Here is a 21,090-nt window from a genome sequence, read left to right as displayed (position 1 = left end):
TAAGCGCACTTCCTCCTTCAGGAAGTCGGAAGCCATGTTTGTTTCCTTTTTCCCTTCTCACTTGGGGCACAAGGCCTCTTCTCCTACTATTAGCAGGTGGGTCAGGTCTTGCATTGAGCAGGCGTACAAAGCTGCAGCCCTTCCGGTTCCCCGAGGTCTGACGGCACACTCTACCAGAAGCGCGGCCACTTCTGCTGCCTGGGCGACCCAAGCATTCTTGGAGGAGATTTGTTGTGCGGCCACGTGGACATCCCCGTCTCCTTTCATCAGACACTACTGTCTGGATGCTTTTGCCTCGGCAACTGCAGCCTTCGGCAGACGGGTGCTTCAACGAATGGTTCCACAGTCGGTGTGATGAGCCAGACGAGGACCCGCCCGTGGACATGCAAGCTTTGGTATGTCCCATCCTGGGCTCTCGATGCAGCATGGAGGAGAATGGGCGTTGGTAGAAGTTACCGTGAACGCCCTTTCTATCTATGCTGCGAGAGAGCCCAGCCCCTCCCTTGATTCGTCCGGAGAGGGTAAAACATATTTTTGTATTTATTTTGGGCTTTCAGAGACACCTTTCAGTCTGTCAAGTATCTTTGCCAAAGCTGGGGTCTCTCCCGGGGGCTGGCTTTGATATCTTAGTACAGACTCAGCTATGACGTCATAGGAAGGAGTCAACCCTGTCCCATCCTGGGCTCTGTCGCAGCATAGATAGAAAGGGCGTTCACGGTAACTTCTACCAACGCCCATTTTCAGTCTAGTAAAATAAACCCTAGCAACTGGTATTTTAAGAATCACCAAGGAAAAAATGGGCCAACATTTAAAAAGTGAAGTTTGAAAAAAAAAAATCTCTGACATTTTATTTGCTTTATTTTCTTCCAAACCATTATTTCATGTAACAATTTGCCATGTCACCCAAATATTGTAAAACAGCAAACTTCCACAAATAAGGTATTTAAATTTTGTATCAGTTATTATATCAGTTATGGTAATTTATGTTTACCTTAATCTCCAGGGACTGAGCCAGCTGTAATGATAATTGTCTCTAGCCAATGTATACAAAGCCAAACTATTAAATGATTTTTGTACCTTTACATCTCAGCCGACTGCAATATCTGGCTGACATGTTTGTTTTCTGTTATATATTTATTCATATACTATATGGTATTTCTATACCAATTTAATCACAAGGGTGTTCACAGTGCAAACTAAGAAATAAGAATAAAAAAATGCAAACAACCATTCCAGATCAAATAAAACAGCAGGCAACATAAAACTGATGGTCACACATAGTTATTCTAATGAGTAAAAGCATGTATATGGCTGGCTGCCCACCAGAGAAATCCTGGGTAGTTAACAATAAAAACAATTAGTAACAACAAAACAAATACAATCCCCATCAAAACACATCATAACACCTCCCCAGATTGGCAATCATTTCATATCGCAGACCAAATCCTTAGATGACCAGAGCCAGGTTTTAATAGCTTACTGGGGGCAAGGAGGGCTGGGGCCAGTCAAACATTGGGTGCATGTAGAGGGAAATTATTCCACAGAGCAGTTTCCTAGAATATGCCCAACTTATAAGCATATGGGATAGGATGATATAACCAAAGATAGACACCAATAATCTGGTCCTGTGCCATACAGAATTTCATGGGTGAGTGGCACCTGTAAACCCACTGGGATCCAGTACAGTTTACAAAGTAATGTCTTACACGAGCTACCTTCATGCCCCCATAACTAATAATACTGCTGCATTCTGAACTGGTTAAGATACCAGATGGTAAGGTGCATTGCCGTAATCCAACTGGGAGGTACATGTTCTCTATTTATTTATACATTCATACACACAAACACACATACCATAGCTATAACAGAATCAAGAAGTTTATAAATTTAGTAGCATATATTAAAATAAACAAATTCTTATTATTTCTCATGTCCAAATCCAAAGTAATGCAAACACACATTGAAAGATGTGAGTATTCTGTTTCTCGGATTAGATAAGGATATATTTGTTTGTTTGTTTGTTTTTATATTCCATATTTGTAATTGCCCATCTCCCTTAAATACCTCTGAGATGATGACTCAAAGGGCATAGATTGTCTAGTAAGTTCTTCTGAGTGATTACCTACCACCATCCCATTTACAAATATAAATATAAACATGTGTACATATAGTTGTAAAATAGTTCATCAGACCACTAAATAATTAAATAAACAGGTTGTTTTTCTGTTTTTAGTAGACATTGACTATATTGAAGGAGTATAAAGGAATACATTATTTATTCCCATCTTGACATTTAGATCACCTTCAAAAATTATATAAATCTGAAAAGTAGCAGCTTGTAAGCTCTACAGTATATTTGCCAATTTCAGCCCATAACTGTTTTATCTTTTTATATTAGTGTTGGGATCGTAAGTATATATTAATCATAAGAATACTTCATCACTTAAATTGAATACATTCACTTCCTTTTTGTTACTTGTGTGGATGAGTTCTGCCGTTTAAAAGCATGCTGCCAATATATTTTAGAAGCACATAAATGATATCAGGATACTGTAAACATATCTAATTTTTTTCTACTGTAAGGTCTGAATGACATAAGACAGACAAAGCACATCAGAAAATAAAAAAGACTAGGTTTTTAACCATCTTCAGTAGTGCAACTGAAACCATTTTATTCTCTTGGGCTCCGTGCCACATTCCTACCTATGAAGCCATACAGAGACTGTGTTTTTATTTTTAGCCTGAGCAAAAAAAAAAAAAAAAGAGGCCATTTTCCTTCTGATTACATTATACATCCTTATTTTATTATTAAATACCAAAGAATTTGGTTAAATTTAAAAACACTACTATGACTTGGTACTATGTAATTCTAAAGACTGAAATCCTAAATAAGCTTATTTTTGTTGGTAAGTATGTTACCATCTTATGCCTAACAAATTTATTATTGCACAGATTTTCATGGATTACCCTCTACTTCCTCAGAATATGGAATAATATAATCTTATAACAGGATTATTGCTTTAGTTTCTCTTTTTTATCACTAAAAAGAATCCCCAAAGAAAATACTAAAAGCAGGCACCAAGACAAGATTGTTCTTGGGTGGAGAGAGTATAAAAATGGAGGAAAAGGAAAGGGAAAAGGAAAAGGAAAAGGAAAAGGAAAAGGAAAGGGAAAGGGAAAGGGAAAGGGAAAGGGAAAGGAAAGGAAAGGAAAGGAAGGAAGGAAGGAAGGAAAGAAAGAAAGAAAGAAAGAAAGAAAGAAAGAAAGAAAGAAAGAAAGAAAGAAAGAAAGAAAGAAAGAAAGAAAGAAAGAAAGAAAGAAAGAAAGAAAGAAAGAAAGAAGAGAGAATAGTACAGAAGGGTCAAGCAGCAATTAGGTATGACACACACTTTGGAGGACTATATAGTACGTTTGCTAAGGGAATGTTCATAACCTGGGCATTACCTGTACATACATGCAAGTGAGTGATCAGAAATGCCTAAATTTTTAGTAACCATCAAAAAGTAAAAGAAATTAATAAAGCAAATAATTATTCAAAGAATAAAAAATCTGGTGATCATCCAATTTATAATAGCACAATTATCTTGGTTAGAGTTGAAGCAATAGAGGCTACAATTACATCTATGTTACTGAAACTTGATCACCAATTTCCTCTGATAGGGCTCTTATGGTGTGGTTGTGATGAGACAATACCTGACCACAGCTGAGTTTGGGCTTTGTAAACTTCCTAGAGTGCTGAGTGCTATTTTTTCCAAAGACCTATACAGAAGTAATGGTCTTTGTTTGAGAATTAAATCTGTGTCTCTAGTTACAATCAATCTCTGTATTTTAAATAAATACAGATATTATAAAATTCCAATCATTCTCTGTAAAGGAGATTACATCGAGAGATTAAATTTTTGGCAACACTGGATCTTTCCAAGATTCATTATATGTTATGAAATAAACACACTGCCTTGTAATTGTATACATATACTCAGATTAATAACATGAATTTATTATATTTTATATGTATGTATATATTTGGTATCAGATTAATAACCTAGGAATTTATGATGTGAGACATGCTCAATTTTTAATGAAATATCTGGGTGCTGACTGTCTTGAAAACAAAAGCTCTGAGACCGTATCTTGAAATCTAAGCAGCTAGATCAGACAATCTGGGATTTATGAGCATCCTTCAGTTGTTTCCTCTCCCCTTTTCTCCTCTCCTTTTTCCTAAGTTGCAATCCTCTGGTTAGAGTATAAAAAAAGAAGGGCAATATATGAATTGCAGTAAAATTGACAATGTATTTCATTGCTTTTATTTTTGATTATTATAGTTAATTACAGGTAGTCTAATGAGAAAGAGAGACTGGAGACAATCATGCTGATAACCTTTTACTGCCTGGCATATATCTCAAGCTTCCTGTGTTTCAGAGAATGAAAATTATACAAAACAACACACCTCACCATTAGAATTTATGTAAATCATGAAATTATATGTAATCAAATATGCACATTTACTTAATAGCAAGGGTAAAGGCAAAGTCTTCCTCATATCAGCTTTGGTACTTCATTGACACATCCATTTATTCTCAGCGATTTGTCATTGCCTTCCAGGATTTTCCAACCTTCCAGTCCACTCTTCTATTCCAAGTATTCCCTGATGTTCTCCCATCCAATATGATCCTGCTTAGCATGCTAATATCAGCTAAAACTTGCTATCTACTGTGAACATGAGTAAATATACCAATTGTTACATGAACCAAGGATCTTCTATTGAATTGATACAAATATGCTATAATTTCTATACTGGCTTGGGTCACACATGGCAAAGCCATAATATGCTCTGTTTATTACCAACTAAGCCATCATGGCTTAGTATTGTGTTTTATTGATTGACTAAACTTGCAATTCATCCTCAATTAAATATCACTTTAATGGCCTAGTAGTCATATTTGATTAAAGAGATTAAAATAGTGTATTCTTATTTAGCAAATTGCCTTCCTGAGACATTACACACAAAAATCTAGCTCAATACTGGTTTCCAAGCTCTCAATAGTGTCATATGTGCATTTTGTTCATGGGGGGGAGAATCCAAGATAGTACTAAACATGAAAGCAGCAAATGTAATAGCTTGGTCCAGATAACATGCTAATCCGAAATGTGCACTTAGCATAAGATACAAATGCAGAATAAAAGTTAAAATGTGGTTAAATAAAAGTGCATTAGTACAATTTGAATCTGTAGGTGGTTTTTCCCCCCAAGATTATTAACCTTTGTATTATGTGTCTTTCAAAATAGATGGGTTGGTCAGCCAGTGATTAATACTTTTCTATTTTCCGTACACAATATGAGGAGACAAGAGGCATTGCAAAATCAGATATTCCACCACCGCATTTGTGTTATTTTTAGTACTAATATTCCTATAGTTGAAATATGAAATGGAAATGTTCCAAGAGGTGAAAGGAGACTCAGTTTCCCTCACTGATTAAACTATTTTTAAAAAGGAAAATGAAATACATTGCCATATCATATAGTCTAGTCTAGCTACATATATGGATAAATTTATTTCCTATATGCAGGCCCCCAGCCTTTTGGGCACTAGGGACCGGTTCCATGAAGAGACATTTTTCCATGGACCAGAGGAGGCATGGTTTCATGTGCTGCCTGCATCCCACAGATAAGACTTTGCTTGTTTGCATGGCCCAGTTATTGCCATGCCACGGAGCAGTGCTGGTCCATAGACCGGACATAGGGGACCCCTGCGTGGAGGAGAATATCTGCTTCCTCTAAATTTGTAGAAATAAATAAATAATATAAAGAAATAAAATCATATGTTTAAATGTTATTCCTTAGTGACATGCTAGATTATCTGCATTTTTTATTTTAAATCTAGTACAGTTATATCTTACATCCATTGTAGAGAAAAATGTTACCTTATATCATAATATTATATCATGGATGCTTTGGAAAAACCATATAGGTATAGTGTTAAAATATGTACACCTCTCTCAGGCACCCAAGCCTATATTTTTTAATTGCTTCACCTACATCAAATATTTTTACCTATAAAGTCTTCCTATGTATGAATGTGAAAAACTGAATAAATGGAAGTGATTTGAGAAGCCTTTGCCTTTATCACATCTTCCCCACCTATAAGAATCCATGTATAGACATAAAATATTTAATCAGACACTACACTAAATATTGTGATTGTGATATTTTAGCCAATGACATTCATTTATGCTTTGCTAATTAAGATCAAAGAACAAGCAAGATCTTTTTGGGGGACTGAACAATAACTGGCTCTTTGTAGGTCTAAAATATGAATCTAGCTTATCAAAGAGTCAAAGTTCAATTTTCCTCAGTTTAGCAAGAGCTAAAGACAATAATAATAATCCTGTAAATACCCCAATTGTGTACTAGCTATGCTTTGTACACTCATATGGAAAATCCTGATTCAATTATCTGTAAGTATTCATTTCTAGGACCAGAAGAATTACTGATTCGACTGTTATTGCTCCTGGGAGGGGAAAAGATTTCATGTAATTCAACAATTTCTTTACAGTAGACTTAAGCACTTAACCGTTGATTCCTTCTGTTATCTCTTAGAAAAAAGCATAAACTCTAACCTTCCAAATATATGGTAAGCAATTCATTAAAATTATTTTAAATAATCTAAAATATAATGCTGACTGTCAAGTCATGAAATCCTGTCATTATTTTGATGAATATTTAACACACTGACACAAAGCTTTGCCAAAATGAATTATTCCCTGCTTCAAATTAACACATTTCCAGCAAGCACTACTGCTGGGTTTGAAAAACAAAACTGTGCCGTATTTTCCAAAGACTACAATCCAAAGTCAATTGTCTCATTGTTTGAAATTCCACAACAAAAATCCAAAGAAAATACTTCCAGTACTTTTTCTGGAAAACTATTACATTAAACCTAGAAATAAAAGTATCCATCAATCTGTCAGAGTGATATTCTTAAAGAATGACATTCATATTTTGTGTCATTCTGACCAACCTCTGATAATCAAAACAAAATTCTATGCGAAGTATCAATATAGTACAAAAAGTACATTTTAACCAAAATGAATCAAACAGTTTAGTTTAGTTTAGTTTAGTTTAGTTTACTTTATTGTCATTGCGCCTCGTACAATGAAATCAAACACCATCTTCAGGGCACATCATGACCATGACCATGAAAATAAACACAAACACACATCCTTCACCCTTCACACATTGAACCGGAAACCCCCGACACCACACCAACACTGCACTATACAGCAGAATTCAAAAGAGCTACTTTTTTTTTAATATTCTGTACTGTCTGCCAGATGGTAATAGTTCAAAAAAAGGGTTCCCAGGATGAGATGGATTTTTGAGAATGTTTTGAACTTTCTTAAGGCAGCGGGAGCTATAAAGCTCTTCCAAAGAGGGAAGAGGGCAACCAATGATCCTCTGGGCAATGACGTTAACTCTCTGGAGTGCTGTCCTATCTGCCACTGTGCAATTGGCAAACCATAGAGAGGTGCAGTATGTTAAAATGCTCTCTGTGGTGCAGTAGTAGAAGCTCACCAGCAGTTTTTCATTCAGTTGTTGTTTTCTGAGAAGCCTCAGGTAGTATAATCTCTGCTGGGCCCTTTTGACCAGGGCTGCAAATCTCCATATGATTTTGTCTGTATGTGTTATTTTGTCAATATTTGTAACCTTTATTTATAATCAGTTCAGCTATTTAGAAAAGAGATAAAAAGAATCCACAAAACCAAAATGGAAAGAAAAGTCAGATTTCAAAGGGCAAAAAAAGTAGAATTTAACTCAAGAATCATTCAAAAATAGTTTAAAGGTTCAGAAGATTAAAACATAAAATTTAGTTTTTAATAGATAGAGCAACAGTGAACTATGTCTGTCTATCTATCTCATTTATCACATTTATATAACTGCCCATGTTAAATATGTAACTCTGTGTGGAGAACACTGTATGCAAAAACAGTATTAAAAGTGGTATTAAAAATCTACAACCAATTAAAATGATATAATAAATAATGATAATAAGTAAGTAAGGTCCTCAAACTTAGGGAAAAGCCAATTTTTAACAGTCCTCAGAAAAGCCAAAGCAGTTGGAGCCATCCAAATCACATTGTAGCTATCCAAATCTATCTTTTAAAAATGTTCAGCAAGTACTGGATTACAAGAGAAAGAGGGTCTGACATAGGAAGGTCCTGTGCAACAATATCATGTGCTATTAATTATATCAATATAATATAAATTATAATATAAACCCTCCAAACAAATGAGAAACTTGGAATCAGCCATAATTATTGTGTTGGTAAAAATTATAAATAACTACTTGCAAATGCCTATAAGAACCAATAATAAATCTCAACAAACTGTGATTACAGGAATTAGGAACAGGAGAGAGAGTGATGTTTGTTTCCTTTGATCTTCTTATAGAAAATACTCAATTTTATGAAGATACAAGCTACCTCAACATGTTATCTTTGAAAATTCAAGCAGTCAAATAATTGACACTCAATATTATTATATAAATTCTCTATTTATATAGAAAGTTCAGCAAATGATTTTGTAAAGTGCATTTCTTCTTATTACAGAGACCATTCCAAAATTTTAGTGATGGATCTTAAGACAGAAATAGAACATTCCCAAGACAGAATATACAGCAGTAGTTCCATCAGCAGAAGAACTGGGGCTGGCTATACAATTACAACAAATATCCATTGTATATAATTACCAGTGCTAATGTTTGGCATTGTCCAGATAATGGAAATTCTAGAACACAAGAAAAAGCCACCAATTTTACTGGTTTAAGTAAACCAAGAAGGTCCTTCCAGTGATGGAATGTTTACCATGAAACTTCCACATCCACCATTTAAAAATGCTTTCGCCGTGTGTAAACCAAAATACTAAGCCTCACTACACTAGCCTATTTCTGAACTCACGTGGGAGTGTGCTGACAATATTCCTAAACTAAGACTTCTATGAATCACATCTCAGCCACTCACACAAGAAGCTATGAATAGACTTGAAACTAAATAGAAAGCTAAACTAAAATCTAAGTCAAAGGAAAAATAATAATGTTAAGTTTCCTATTCCAGTCATCATATATTAGCTGCAATTACAAACTATCCCCGGCCAAAACCGATGGTTAGTTTGGCTTTTAATGTGTTGTATGAATTCAGTATTACGGTTCACCAGTATCAGCTACTAAAAAAGTGAAAGCAATGTATTCCTAGCTATGTTTCTCATATCCATCTGGTTGGCCTCAGTGACATACAAAATGCTCAACTAACTACATGAGCTACTGGACTTTAGCAATAGCTATCCCATGCAACATATTTGAATGAACCCATTTTAAATTCTATAATCCCACTAACTCTGACTTCAGAGATGGACTGGAAAACTACAATTAAATATATTTGCATTACCACCAAATTATGAACATACTACAAATATAAATTTTAATAAAACATCATTGTATTGCTAAAAAGTATGTCTTACACAATTCTGTTTTCTTCTAATGGTGCCTCCTGATTAAAACTCAACCCATACTGATTAAAAACTTAGCTGATTTCTAGGTTGAATATATTAACTAATTTAGTTAGCAAGACTGTTAGCTACTAAGTTTGGTGTAGTGGTTAAGGCCTTAGGCCAGGGGTCTTCAAACTTGACAGCTTTAAGATTTGTGGACTTCAATTCCCAGAATTCCTCCTCCAGTCATGTTATCTCAGGAATTCTGGGAGTTAAAGTCCACAAGTCTTAAACTTGCCAAGTTTGAAGACCCTTGCCTTAGGCTATAAACTGGGAGACTCTGGGTTCTAGTCCCATCTTAGGCACAAAGCATGCTGGATGACCTTGGGCCAATCATTCTCTCTCCACCCTTGAAAGAAACCAGTGGTAAATTCTGGCCAAAAAACCTGCAGGGACATATCCAGGCAATCTCCAAGAATCAGACACAATTTAATGAAAGGAAAAAAAAATCTCCCCATAGTGATGAGGCAGACTTGTCTTCCTGAGACTTTAAAGACACCCTTAAGTTATCAATATGTGCACTGAGGATTGCTGGAAAAACAAGAACAAATGTTCAGTGATGATCTGGGAAGCTCTTAAAGTAACCAGCTTTTCAGGACATGCAGTTATTTTAATGCTTTAAGGAGTGTTATTCAAAAATTTCACTTCAAATACTGTAAACAGACCAACTGATCAATTCACTAATCCAATACAGAAATGTATCTTAAAATGTATTTATGAAATAACCCATAATTAAGAAATAATCTAAATACTTTCACACTAGACATTCCAAGAAACAGATGACTTCTTCACAAATTACACTTCATCATAGATTGATCTTGTTATCATTTAATGTATTGAATACTTGTGGGGTATTCAATAATCTATGGGAAATCCACATATCCATGTTGTTCAATTCAAATATTAAAGCTGCCTCTTTTAGAATTGTGAAAACAATCATAATACTGTAAATTAAGTTACAAAATGAAAACGTTAAATATAAAATAGCTCTGTTTGTATTCAGTTCCTTCAAAATGATCAACTCCAGCAGAAATAAATTATCAGTCAATATTATAGGGCAACATAACAATACTATCCAGAAAGTGTACTGCTTTGCTTTGCTTTGGGGTTTGTAACAAAATAGTGAATACATGTGGGTAGCTTTCACTGTAGCTGTAAATGATCTTACACATTCTAGTTATAACTAACAGACACTTGAATATGCCAGATAGACAGACTAAACAGCCCAATTTCAAGTGAAAAACTGTTCTTTATAGTAATCCAATTATAGTAGTAGGCGTCTTTAGCAGCTATAACATGCATTCACATCCATTTAAAAAGAACAAAAATTGGATGTGCTGAATGGAGACAAAGAAGCTAATTTTGCAAAACAGTTTTCTATTCTGAAGCAAGTTAGCAAGATAAAATTTCAACCTAGTGGTCCTGTTTACATGACATACAACTGCATCAAAAGAAAGGGAGTAGAGTATCATGTGAATGGGAAAACTGGATCAACTAATTTTAGCCCCACCCACCTCCATCTCCCCAAAAACACCAAACAAAATCCTGGTCAGCTGAAATCAAATACAGGTTGAGTCTTAGAGTTTTGAAGGCCTCTGGTCCCTACAGAATAAGGATATCAGGCATACAAAAAGGAGAAAAAAATCTGTAACTCTTTATATGAAACTGCAATGACAGCATGGATAAATACATCATAACATATTGATTGTAGAAGCTGGGACTAAAAATAGTAGATTTATATTAAATTGTATCATTTTAATACAAGCCACAGAAAGAAAGAAATACGCTGATACCTCCACACATGAGATTCTTAAACAGATGCTAAGAAAACATATTTTTATAAACAATATTATAGAATATCATGGTAGGCCATATGGAGAAATAGTGACAGCCAGTTCATTAATAAATATGATTAATCATAAAAGTCAGTGGGATGTCTTCTAAATCTCACATAACATTTTTAAAGCAGCACATTATTAGCTAATGTAGCAATTCGTTTTTACCCAGAGGATTCGTTTGCATGTTTATTGGTCATTGGAGGATATTTTGTATACCAGGATCACTATATATATATATATATATATATATATATATATATATATATATATATATATATATATATATATATATATATATATATATATATACACATACATATATGGTGTTCGGCTTGGTTCGGGTATTTTCCCACGTCATTGTAGTTCTTTTAAAGTTGTAGCAACGTTTCAGCAGAATCTCATCTGCCATCATCAGGCTTCTGTATTGTGTCCGTCTGTGGGTCAGACTTTTACAGTGGTTTCAGATTTAAATTTGGGGCAGCCTATTGCTGTGCCAGAATGGTTTTTCTTCATCCTGATTGGTTGGGAGTCTTGGTCTGTGTTTATTGGTCTCGGAGTTTGCTGTGTTCTGCTTGATGGGTGTTTCTGATATCTTCTGTCTGTTTTTTGGCTCTTTTTGTATCTTGATTGGCTGGCAGCATTGTGTTACTTTAATGGAGGTCTTTAGTGCAGCTTGGCTTCGGGTAAATGGACGGCTATCATTAGTTAGGAAGCTGGGTTTCATCTGGGTGCCTGGTTGGGGTGTGTTTGAGCTGGAGGTATCAGGGGGGATCTGTTTGTGCCCAGGTGTTTGCCTGGCTTGTGGTGTGGAGATTTTTTGTTTGTGAGTGCAGGCTTCCAAATGATTGACAGCCTGGTGGAATCATCTCTTCTGTTCATGCTTTCTGGTCTTTTTCAATCTCTATGGCTTCTCTGATGACTCTGTGGCTAGGGTTTTCCATAGTGGCCAGGGTTTTGGTGCCATTGAAGTTGATGCTATGACCTGTAGCTTCCATGTGTTGGACTAGTGAGGAAGTGTGTTCCAGCTTTTTGACTGCATTTTTGTGTTCATCCAGGCGGGTACTTATTCTTCTATTGGTCTGTCCAATGTATGTGGCCAGGCATGATGCACAGGGGACTTCGTATACGCCTTGGTTTTCCAGGTCAATTTTATCTTTGGGGTTGCTAAGGATGGCTGCTATTTTTCTGTCTGTTTTGAAGGCAGTCCTGATGTGATGTCTGTGTAGTACCTTACTAATTTTGTCTGTAGTACCTCTTATGTAGGGCAGGACAGCTGTTCCATAGGTCTGTTCATCTTCTGGGTCTCTATTATGTTTCAGTGTGTTTTTGTGGATCAAGCTGGTGATTTTGCTTTTGTGGAAGCCGTTGGCTGTCAGTACTTTAGTCAGGGTGCATAGTTCAGCCTTAATGTGTGTCTTGTCTGCCAGGCGTTTGGTTCTGGTAATTAGTGTTTTAGCCACGGAGTTTATCTGTGCTGGGTGGTGGTGGGATTGGGCGTTGAGGTAGCGGTTGGTGTGGGTTTTCTTCTGGTATATGGTGTGTCCTAGTGTGCCATCTGTTTTTTGTAGATTAGTACATCTAGGAATGGTAGTTGTTTGTTTGTTTCTGTTTCCATGGTGAACTTGATTTTGGGGTGTGCGCTGTTTAGGTGTGTTAGGAAATTGTTTAGGTTTTCTTGTCCATGGGGCCAAATCACGAATGTGTCATCGATGTATCTTAACCATAGTTTGGGTTTGAGGATGGCATTGGCCAGGGCTCTGGATTCGAATTCTTCCATGAACAGGTTAGCAATGACAGGTGACAGTGGTGATCCCATGGGGGCTCCTTCTATTTGTTTGTATCTTTGTCCTTTGTATATGAAATATGTGTTGGTTAAGCAGTGTTCTGTTAGTTCCATGAGGTGTTTGGCTGGTTGGTATTTATTTTTGATGATTTCAAGGGTCTCTTTTATCGGGACTTGAGTGAATAGGGAAACCACGTCAAAACTTACAAGCAGATCTTCTTGCTCCACGTGTAGATCTTTGATCATTTCCAAGAAGTGGTATGAGTTTTGTACATGTGAAGCTAATTACCAGAACCAAACGCCTGGCAGACAAGACACACATTAAGGCTGAACTATGCACCCTGACTAAAGTACTGACAGCCAACGGCTTCCACAAAAGCAAAATCACCAGCTTGATCCACAAAAACACACTGAAACATAATAGAGACCCAGAAGATGAACAGACCTATGGAACAGCTGTCCTGCCCTACATAAGAGGTACTACAGACAAAATTAGTAAGGTACTACACAGACATCACATCAGGACTGCCTTCAAAACAGACAGAAAAATAGCAGCCATCCTTAGCAACCCCAAAGATAAAATTGACCTGGAAAACCAAGGCGTATATGAAGTCCCCTGTGCATCATGCCCGGCCACATACATTGGACAGACCAATAGAAGAATAAGTACCCGCCTGGATGAACACAAAAATGCAGTCAAAAAGCTGGAACACACTTCCTCACTAGTCCAACACATGGAAGCTACAGGTCATAGCATCAACTTCAATGGCACCAAAACCCTGGCCACTATGGAAAACCCTAGCCACAGAGTCATCAGAGAAGCCATAGAGATTGAAAAAGACCAGAAAGCATGAACAGAAGAGATGATTCCACCAGGCTGTCAATCATTTGGAAGCCTGCACTCACAAACAAAAAATCTCCACACCACAAGCCAGGCAAACACCTGGGCACAAACAGATCCCCCTGATACCTCCAGCTCAAACACACCCCAACCAGGCACCCAGATGAAACCCAGCTTCCTAACTAATGATAGCCGTCCATTTACCCGAAGCCAAGCTGCACTAAAGACCTCCATTAAAGTAACACAATGCTGCCAGCCAATCAAGATACAAAAAGAGCCAAAAACAGACAGAAGATATCAGAAACACCCATCAAGCAGAACACAGCAAACTCCGAGACCAATAAACACAGACCAAGACTCCCAACCAATCAGGATGAAGAAAAACCATTCTGGCACAGCAATAGGCTGCCCCAAATTTAAATCTGAAACCACTGTAAAAGTCTGACCCACAGACGGACACAATACAGAAGCCTGATGATGGCAGATGAGATTCTGCTGAAACGTTGCTACAACTTTAAAAGAACTACAATGACGTGAGAAAATACCCGAACCAAGCCGAACACCATACATGTAAGTACCATGAAAACTTAAGAAAACATATATATATATATATATATATATATATATATATATATATATATATATATATATATATATATATATATATATATATAATGTTGTTAATTCTAAAATTTTGTTCATTTATATCATTGCCATGAATAGTACACTAACCAACCATGAAAATACATCATTATGGGTCGTAAAAAGGGAGTTATATAAATGGCATGGCATCTACGGTTAAGAACTATTGTGATTTGGGATACAATTGCGATTCTTAGTGACATATATTCTTCTAGGATGTGACTTGCTGTGAGAGGTCATGTTTGTTTAATTTATCAGAATGCAATATAGTCAAAGCTCACCCTAAGCAACAAATCTGCAGAATTATTAGCATTTGCACTTCTTAGCAGCTAGAGACACAGGAAAAAGTGACTATCATCAAAATAAATGAAGAAATTGCTCAAGATCATGTTGCTGTTTTGATATTTCAACATCAAAAGCAATATGCAACAATCATCTGTGTCAATAAATATAGGGTTTGGTGTCCCCTTTTCTTCCAGAATGACAGAGACTAACAGCAAAGATCAAAAAATGGAAAAATATATATTTTCGTGGTCTTGTAACTAAGCTTTGGCTGAAACAAGAGACGCCATAAAGGATATCATATGGGGATTTAAGAACAAAAGAAGATTTCTGCTTTATCAGGTCAGTTTGTTTAGTCCTAAATCCTGTTTTGCATAGTGACATACCTTTTTGTTGTTGCTTCCCTGTTTTTTACAGGAATCACCCCTTTGACAGTGAAGATAACCTATAGTCATCCAAAGTGGTTGCGACTGATTCACCTATGTTCCATGAAATTAAATCACCAAAACTATTGAATTGTACAAAATAAATATAGGATATAAATCAAATCAAACAATAATGGGATAATGGAATACAGAGGCAAAATAGACCCAGCTGAATTATTTTCACATTATATTTAAGAACATTTGGGATTAATATGATCTGTCCATAAACACCAGAAGAATTTATGTTCTGTCTGAATTCCTATCTACTACTTTTTTGCTTGTCAAGACAACTTTATCAAGTCTGAAGAAACAGGATATTTACTCTACAAGAGTCAATAAGATCTTATTGTTATTTTTTTTTTTAACAAACACATCTCCAGTAAAGTTTCAAGGCTACTTGTAGTACATGTATATAAGCCTAGGTGCATGTATATATAAAATGAGTGAGTTTCCAAACCTTTTTTAAAATTAGTCCAGATAATCCCTGACTTATTACCACAATTGGGATCAGAATTTCTATCATGAGTTGTTGCAGTCATGAGTCAAGTCATTATGTGACTGGACCCAATTTTATGAGTAAGTGGGGATCCCAGAGTTGTAATTTGACTCACATGGTTGTAAATCCAAATCCAGTTTTCCCAAAGTTGTTGGTTTTTTGTCACAAATCATGATCATGCAGTGGGATGCTGCAACTGGTTATTAATGCAGACTGGATGCTAAGCATCAGAATTTTGATCATGTAAATGTGTGACAGTTGTAAGTTACGTTTAGATTATAAGTTATTTTTTCAAAGGCTATTATTAATTTGAACCACTGTTAAGTGAGCAGTCATAAGTCGATTACCTATATTAACATTTAATTACACTTAAAGGGAAATTTTACATCACAATACAATGAGGAACTATAGGTAACCTCATTCTATGTCATATCTGCATGTTGGTTTCAATTTTTTATCATTAAGGAAATGATCTTATCATATGAAAATTAGGATATTAATTAACCTTACAAAACTCCTAAAATATTTTACAGGCACATGTCTACGGAGGTTCTCAATCATCCAAGTCATAGTTGTCCCAATGGTGCTTTTTCAAAAGACAACTGGACTTTATTTTTTCCTTGGACATATTTTACTTTCCATGCAAGAAGCTGAAGAACTGAAAAAGAGAATTGAAGAAGCTTCTTGTATGAGAAGCAAAACATCTTCAATGAAAAAAAACAAAGTCCAGTTGCCTTTTGAAAAAGCACATTTGGGACACTTTATAGGCACCTATTTTCATTAAAACTATAATCTATATTAATTCTTACAGGTGATTTGCTTTGTTCTGCTGCCTTAAAACATATATATTTTTGTAAAGGGAACTTGACAAACTTAACTCTGTGACTAGTGCAATATTTCAGCTTAAGGATTTAACTCTCAAAATCGTTTTATGGTACGGAGTAGTGGTATGGAGGAAGCCACTTGCAATTTCTCCTTCCGCCCCAGAATAATATAAAATTTGACCTAATGCACAGAATAATCAATAAAGTCCACACCTGGCAGTGTGTTTCAGAATCCAGTGAGTGTTTAAGATCTCCAGTTTTTAGAGAAATTTAATATGCCTACAGGTTAAAATAAAGTGTAATTGATGAGGGCTTAATACCAAGCAGCCATCCCCATTATTATATGAATGGACAAAAATATAAATAGCCTACTATTTAAGTGCTGCTAATTTTGTCTAATGACATTAAGGTACAATTATGGCTAGAATAACAATGATCTTTAGACAAAGGATCAACAAATGACAAAAAATAAATGGCAGCAAATGAACTTATTCATGTTCTTGAATAATGTTCTGAATTACCATCTATCTTCAACCAACAAACTGAGGGTACAGTATGTTTCATCAATCTGTCTTTCAGACAATTACAGCCTTTCTTAGAAAACTAAATACAATAGTTGTATCTGTAAGCCTGTCAAGAACCAGGTGCACACTGTTGACTAACAGAGAAGGCACCCCATCTCTCTCCTCCAAACTCTTGTTTTTCAGCTTCTTTTAATTTGTAATTTTAATCCATTTTTATATTTATAATTGCTAAATGTTTGTTTTATCTTGATGTAAGCTGCTCAGAGACACCTGAACCACAACAAGATGGGCAGAATATTAATTTGATAAATCAATTCAACAAATTTTATCAGCCACTGTGAAGCGCATTCAACAGTTTAATATCCTGACATTAGCAACATAGTATTAACAGGGTGACTCAGATTTTGTTTGGGTTTTGCATTATTTTGTTTTCTACCTTTAAAAACCATTACCAGACGACAATAAGCTTAAAAGTTTTATTAAATATCTTAAAGAATTAGTAAGCTCTTTATTGCTAAATGATTGGATTTTTAATATAACTAAAAGGATACAGAAATTGGCATTCAATGTTGTAAAACCAAAAAGAATATATGAGTTAATAACATTATAACATTATAATTATAACATTATAACATTATATAACATTAACTCCCTAATAATAACAGGTGCAACACATCTGAAATGAAATAAACTTCTCAAATGCACTATTCACTGTTTAAACATGGACAGATTGTGTTGCAGGGCAAATGATTTGTAGAGCAAAAAATGCCTCTTTTCCTTTCTGTGTATTTCTCTCTAAAGACTTCACAGAAAGCTTTTCTACACTCAGCTTTGTTTTCCTCCCTCAGTTTGCCTTTATAAACAATCCTCTCCAAATATTCTTTCTGAAGCCACTGAATAATTCTGTTTAGAATACTTATGAAACTAATGGAGCTATAAAATAAGAACTTCAAATTAAAAGAAGAACTTCAAATTTTCCATCTGTAAGTTTTACAAACAGCTTAGTTTGGATATTTTAGATACCGTGGTATCAAATTACAGTCATGTAAGAAAAATTGTATCAATGCAAACACTTTACTGAAGGGCAGGTTCACTCTTACCCAAGGGATCTATTCACTTCCCATACAGAAAGGGGCTGACGAAATGCTGTCAGAGTAAACTTCTGCTCGCTTTTTGGATGATTTAACGTCAATGGACCATACAAACACCCCAGAATGGCTTATAAGCTCAGCCAAGCATGTTCTTCCCCCCAATATATTTTAATTATGCATCTGCTCTAATTGCAATCAGATTACATCACTGAAAAAGGAACAAATTGGAAGTTTCTCTAATTACTAAGAGCTTTTCATCAATTTCCTAAAACAGGGTTTTTATTTAAGGAAAGGTAGAAACACCAGCAAAACTGTGACATTTCTAGACATCAGTGTCATTTTATTCAGCAATTCTGTATGGCTTTCATTAGCAGTCCAAACTCAAAAAAGGCAAATTTAAGTCCTAGGTCCTTTATTTTGCTCCATTAGCAATGTTTTATACACAGACGAAAGCCCAACATAATTTTTTTTAAAAAAAAAAAAAACCTGCCAAGCAAATCTTTAAAGACAATGTATGCACAGGCGCCCACTTGCAGACACTTAAAAACAGCTACTCTTTGATTTCTCAAGCAAGTACTGCCCCTATGAGTAAAGTAAAAGCAAAAGTTTCTATTTCAGAACTTAATTTCTCACAGAGTTCAGTGTACTTGGAAAAATAAGTTTTTTCAGTATCAGCACTCCTAGGAAACTTCTAAACAAGAGCATGTGGCTTTCTCTTGATACACTCATGGCATTTAAAAGGTAGAGGTTGAAAGTTACAAAGCCACTAGATCACTACTTTTGAAATTTGAAGGTTATTTTCATTTTCTTTATTTACCATGTGTATGAGAATCTAAGAGAATGTCAGAAGTATGTTATGCTCTGGAAACAAAAATGTCAAGAGAAACAAATGGGAGCAATTCAAAATGTGGTGTCTTTTTTTTTTCTCCTTCCTTTTTGTCCAGATGTAACATCGTTTAAACGGCCTATTAAGGTGTTGCTTTGAAGGGAATAACACTTCTTCGGCACAAAATACCATAGCACGCACACATGGTCATGTAATTAAGCCTCAAGCAAAACAGATTGTTCCTTCCATGAAATGCAGGTATATTTGCAAGGAACAGAAAAGGCGATCCGGGAAGAAAAGGGATTAGAGGTTTATTACAATCAGACTGGCTGGTGCTGCCAGCCTCCCGGCTCTTTTGTTTATTCCCGGCAGGGCTAGTTCGACCGAAGTAACTTGACAGTCGAGGAAATCTATGATTGCGAGTTGTTTCTCGACAGGCAGAGCACTTGCAACAGCAACTCCATTGACTAGGTGGCGGGGAAAGGGGCGAAAAACTACCCAATAGAAGAAAAAGAGGAATAATCAGACTAATCCCGCTTCAACAGGTGAAAGAGAACCTCGGGGACTAAAGGTTAAGAATTCCAGCCACCGGACCAGTTAAGGGGAGTCACCGCTTCTTCCATCGGAGGACCCCGCACGGAGAGTGCTCTCACGACCCGCAACTTACATTCCTCCCGAAGAGCACACAACCGCAAGCCCCATCACAAACACGCAACACACACAAACGGGCATCTCCTGGGGAAGGGCACGTCGGCCGGAGTAGCCGCCAACTCTCCAGCTCCAACTCCCCCGTTTACCTGTCGTCGTAGCAGAAATCCGCGCCCAGGGTATTGAGGTACAGGACGAGCCCCAGGGCGCTGCTCACCAACTCCGCGATCATTTCTCCGCTCCTGCCGACCTCCGCCTCTCCCTTTGCTGCTGCTGCTGCCGCCGCCGCCGCCGCCGCTCCAAACCCCGAAACGCATCCACCGCGCGCTTTCTCAACCGCCTTGCTTCACTTCGGCTTCCTTCTCCTGCTAGCGGGTCGGCTCGGTCAACGCCTGCCGGCCCCCGGCATCTTCGCTCCTTTTCCCCGCGCTCGGCCAGGCGCTGTCAGCGGCGGGAGGAGCCCGGTAGCACCAGCCGCTTTATTGTTTCGGTGTCCGCTCGCTCCCTTTTACCCCATGGCTGGCCGGGCGCCTTTCAAACCAACCCTGGTCTGGAATTTGCCCGCCTTGCTCCGCTCTCCCAATAGCGGGTGGCTCACTCCGCCGCCGACTCCCGACCGCCCCGAGGCCCCTTCGCAGCTGAACCACCGCCGAGGCTCCGCGAGCGCCCGCGTGGGGCTCTCCGAGCTTCCTTCGCGCTTGCGTGCCATCCCCTCTGGCCCGCCCCTTTCTCTCGCTCCAGTCCGCCTTCCGCCCCTTGGTGTCGGCGGCGCTTGCTGCCTCTTCCTGCTGCTGCTGCTTTATTTTAATTTTATTTTATTTTTCTCGCTCTTCGCTAAGGAACAGATAGCTTAGTACTTCTAAAGGCGCCCCCAGTTCTGGAGGAGAGGGGAAGGGGAGGCGAGAGAGAAGCTAAAAAGGAGGGAAGAAAGAGACCGGCCGGCTCTGCGACTGGCACAGGCTTTCCACCCTTGCCCGCTATTCAAAAGCAAGTCATCTGGCAACTCCCCCTCCCTGCGGGGGAAGAATATTGTTGAGCCAAGTGGGGGTTGAAATCTAGCATTCTAGGACAAAGAGGTGGGTGGGTGGCTGAGTGAGTGTATCTAGCAACCTATTTAGGGGAGACCCGCCCTGCTTAATGTACAAGTTCCTCCGAAATACCTCCCAGATTGCAAGAAAGGAGAGCAGAATGGAAGAAAACAAGCCCTCGCCCTCTGTGTGTGGTTTCAGGACACACCTGGGAGATTTCCATCTGCCGGAGTAGTACAAACAGGCACAACCAATGGCTGTAGCCCTGCTATGAGGTCAAGGAGAGCAACACCACTATT

At 37.3% G+C, this 21,090-nt stretch overlaps 1 protein-coding gene across 2 annotated transcripts in view; it reads right to left on the bottom strand.

Annotated features, from left to right (window-relative positions):
• The window catches only part of TMTC2 (transmembrane O-mannosyltransferase targeting cadherins 2), a 205,555-nt gene extending 185,109 nt beyond the window's left edge, over nt 1-20,446 (bottom strand). The window contains exon 1 of one of the 2 annotated variants that reach the window (XM_026667680.2): nt 19,913-20,446. In XM_026667680.2, the coding sequence (XP_026523465.1) occupies nt 19,913-19,995 (83 nt within the window). In that variant the 5' untranslated portion in view covers nt 19,996-20,446. The remainder of the gene's footprint in view (nt 1-19,912) is intronic. The other variant, XM_087968041.1, reaches the window with a different exon arrangement.
• Nucleotides 20,447-21,090: the final 644 nt, after the last annotated feature.

Source organism: Notechis scutatus, chromosome 6, assembly GCF_049901735.1.
Source record: "Notechis scutatus isolate UNSWTSFEM ecotype Mainland chromosome 6, rNotScu1.2, whole genome shotgun sequence".
In the NCBI taxonomy this organism is placed as follows: domain Eukaryota; kingdom Metazoa; phylum Chordata; class Lepidosauria; order Squamata; family Elapidae; genus Notechis; species Notechis scutatus.
This window is presented reverse-complemented; position numbering and strand designations above follow the sequence as displayed.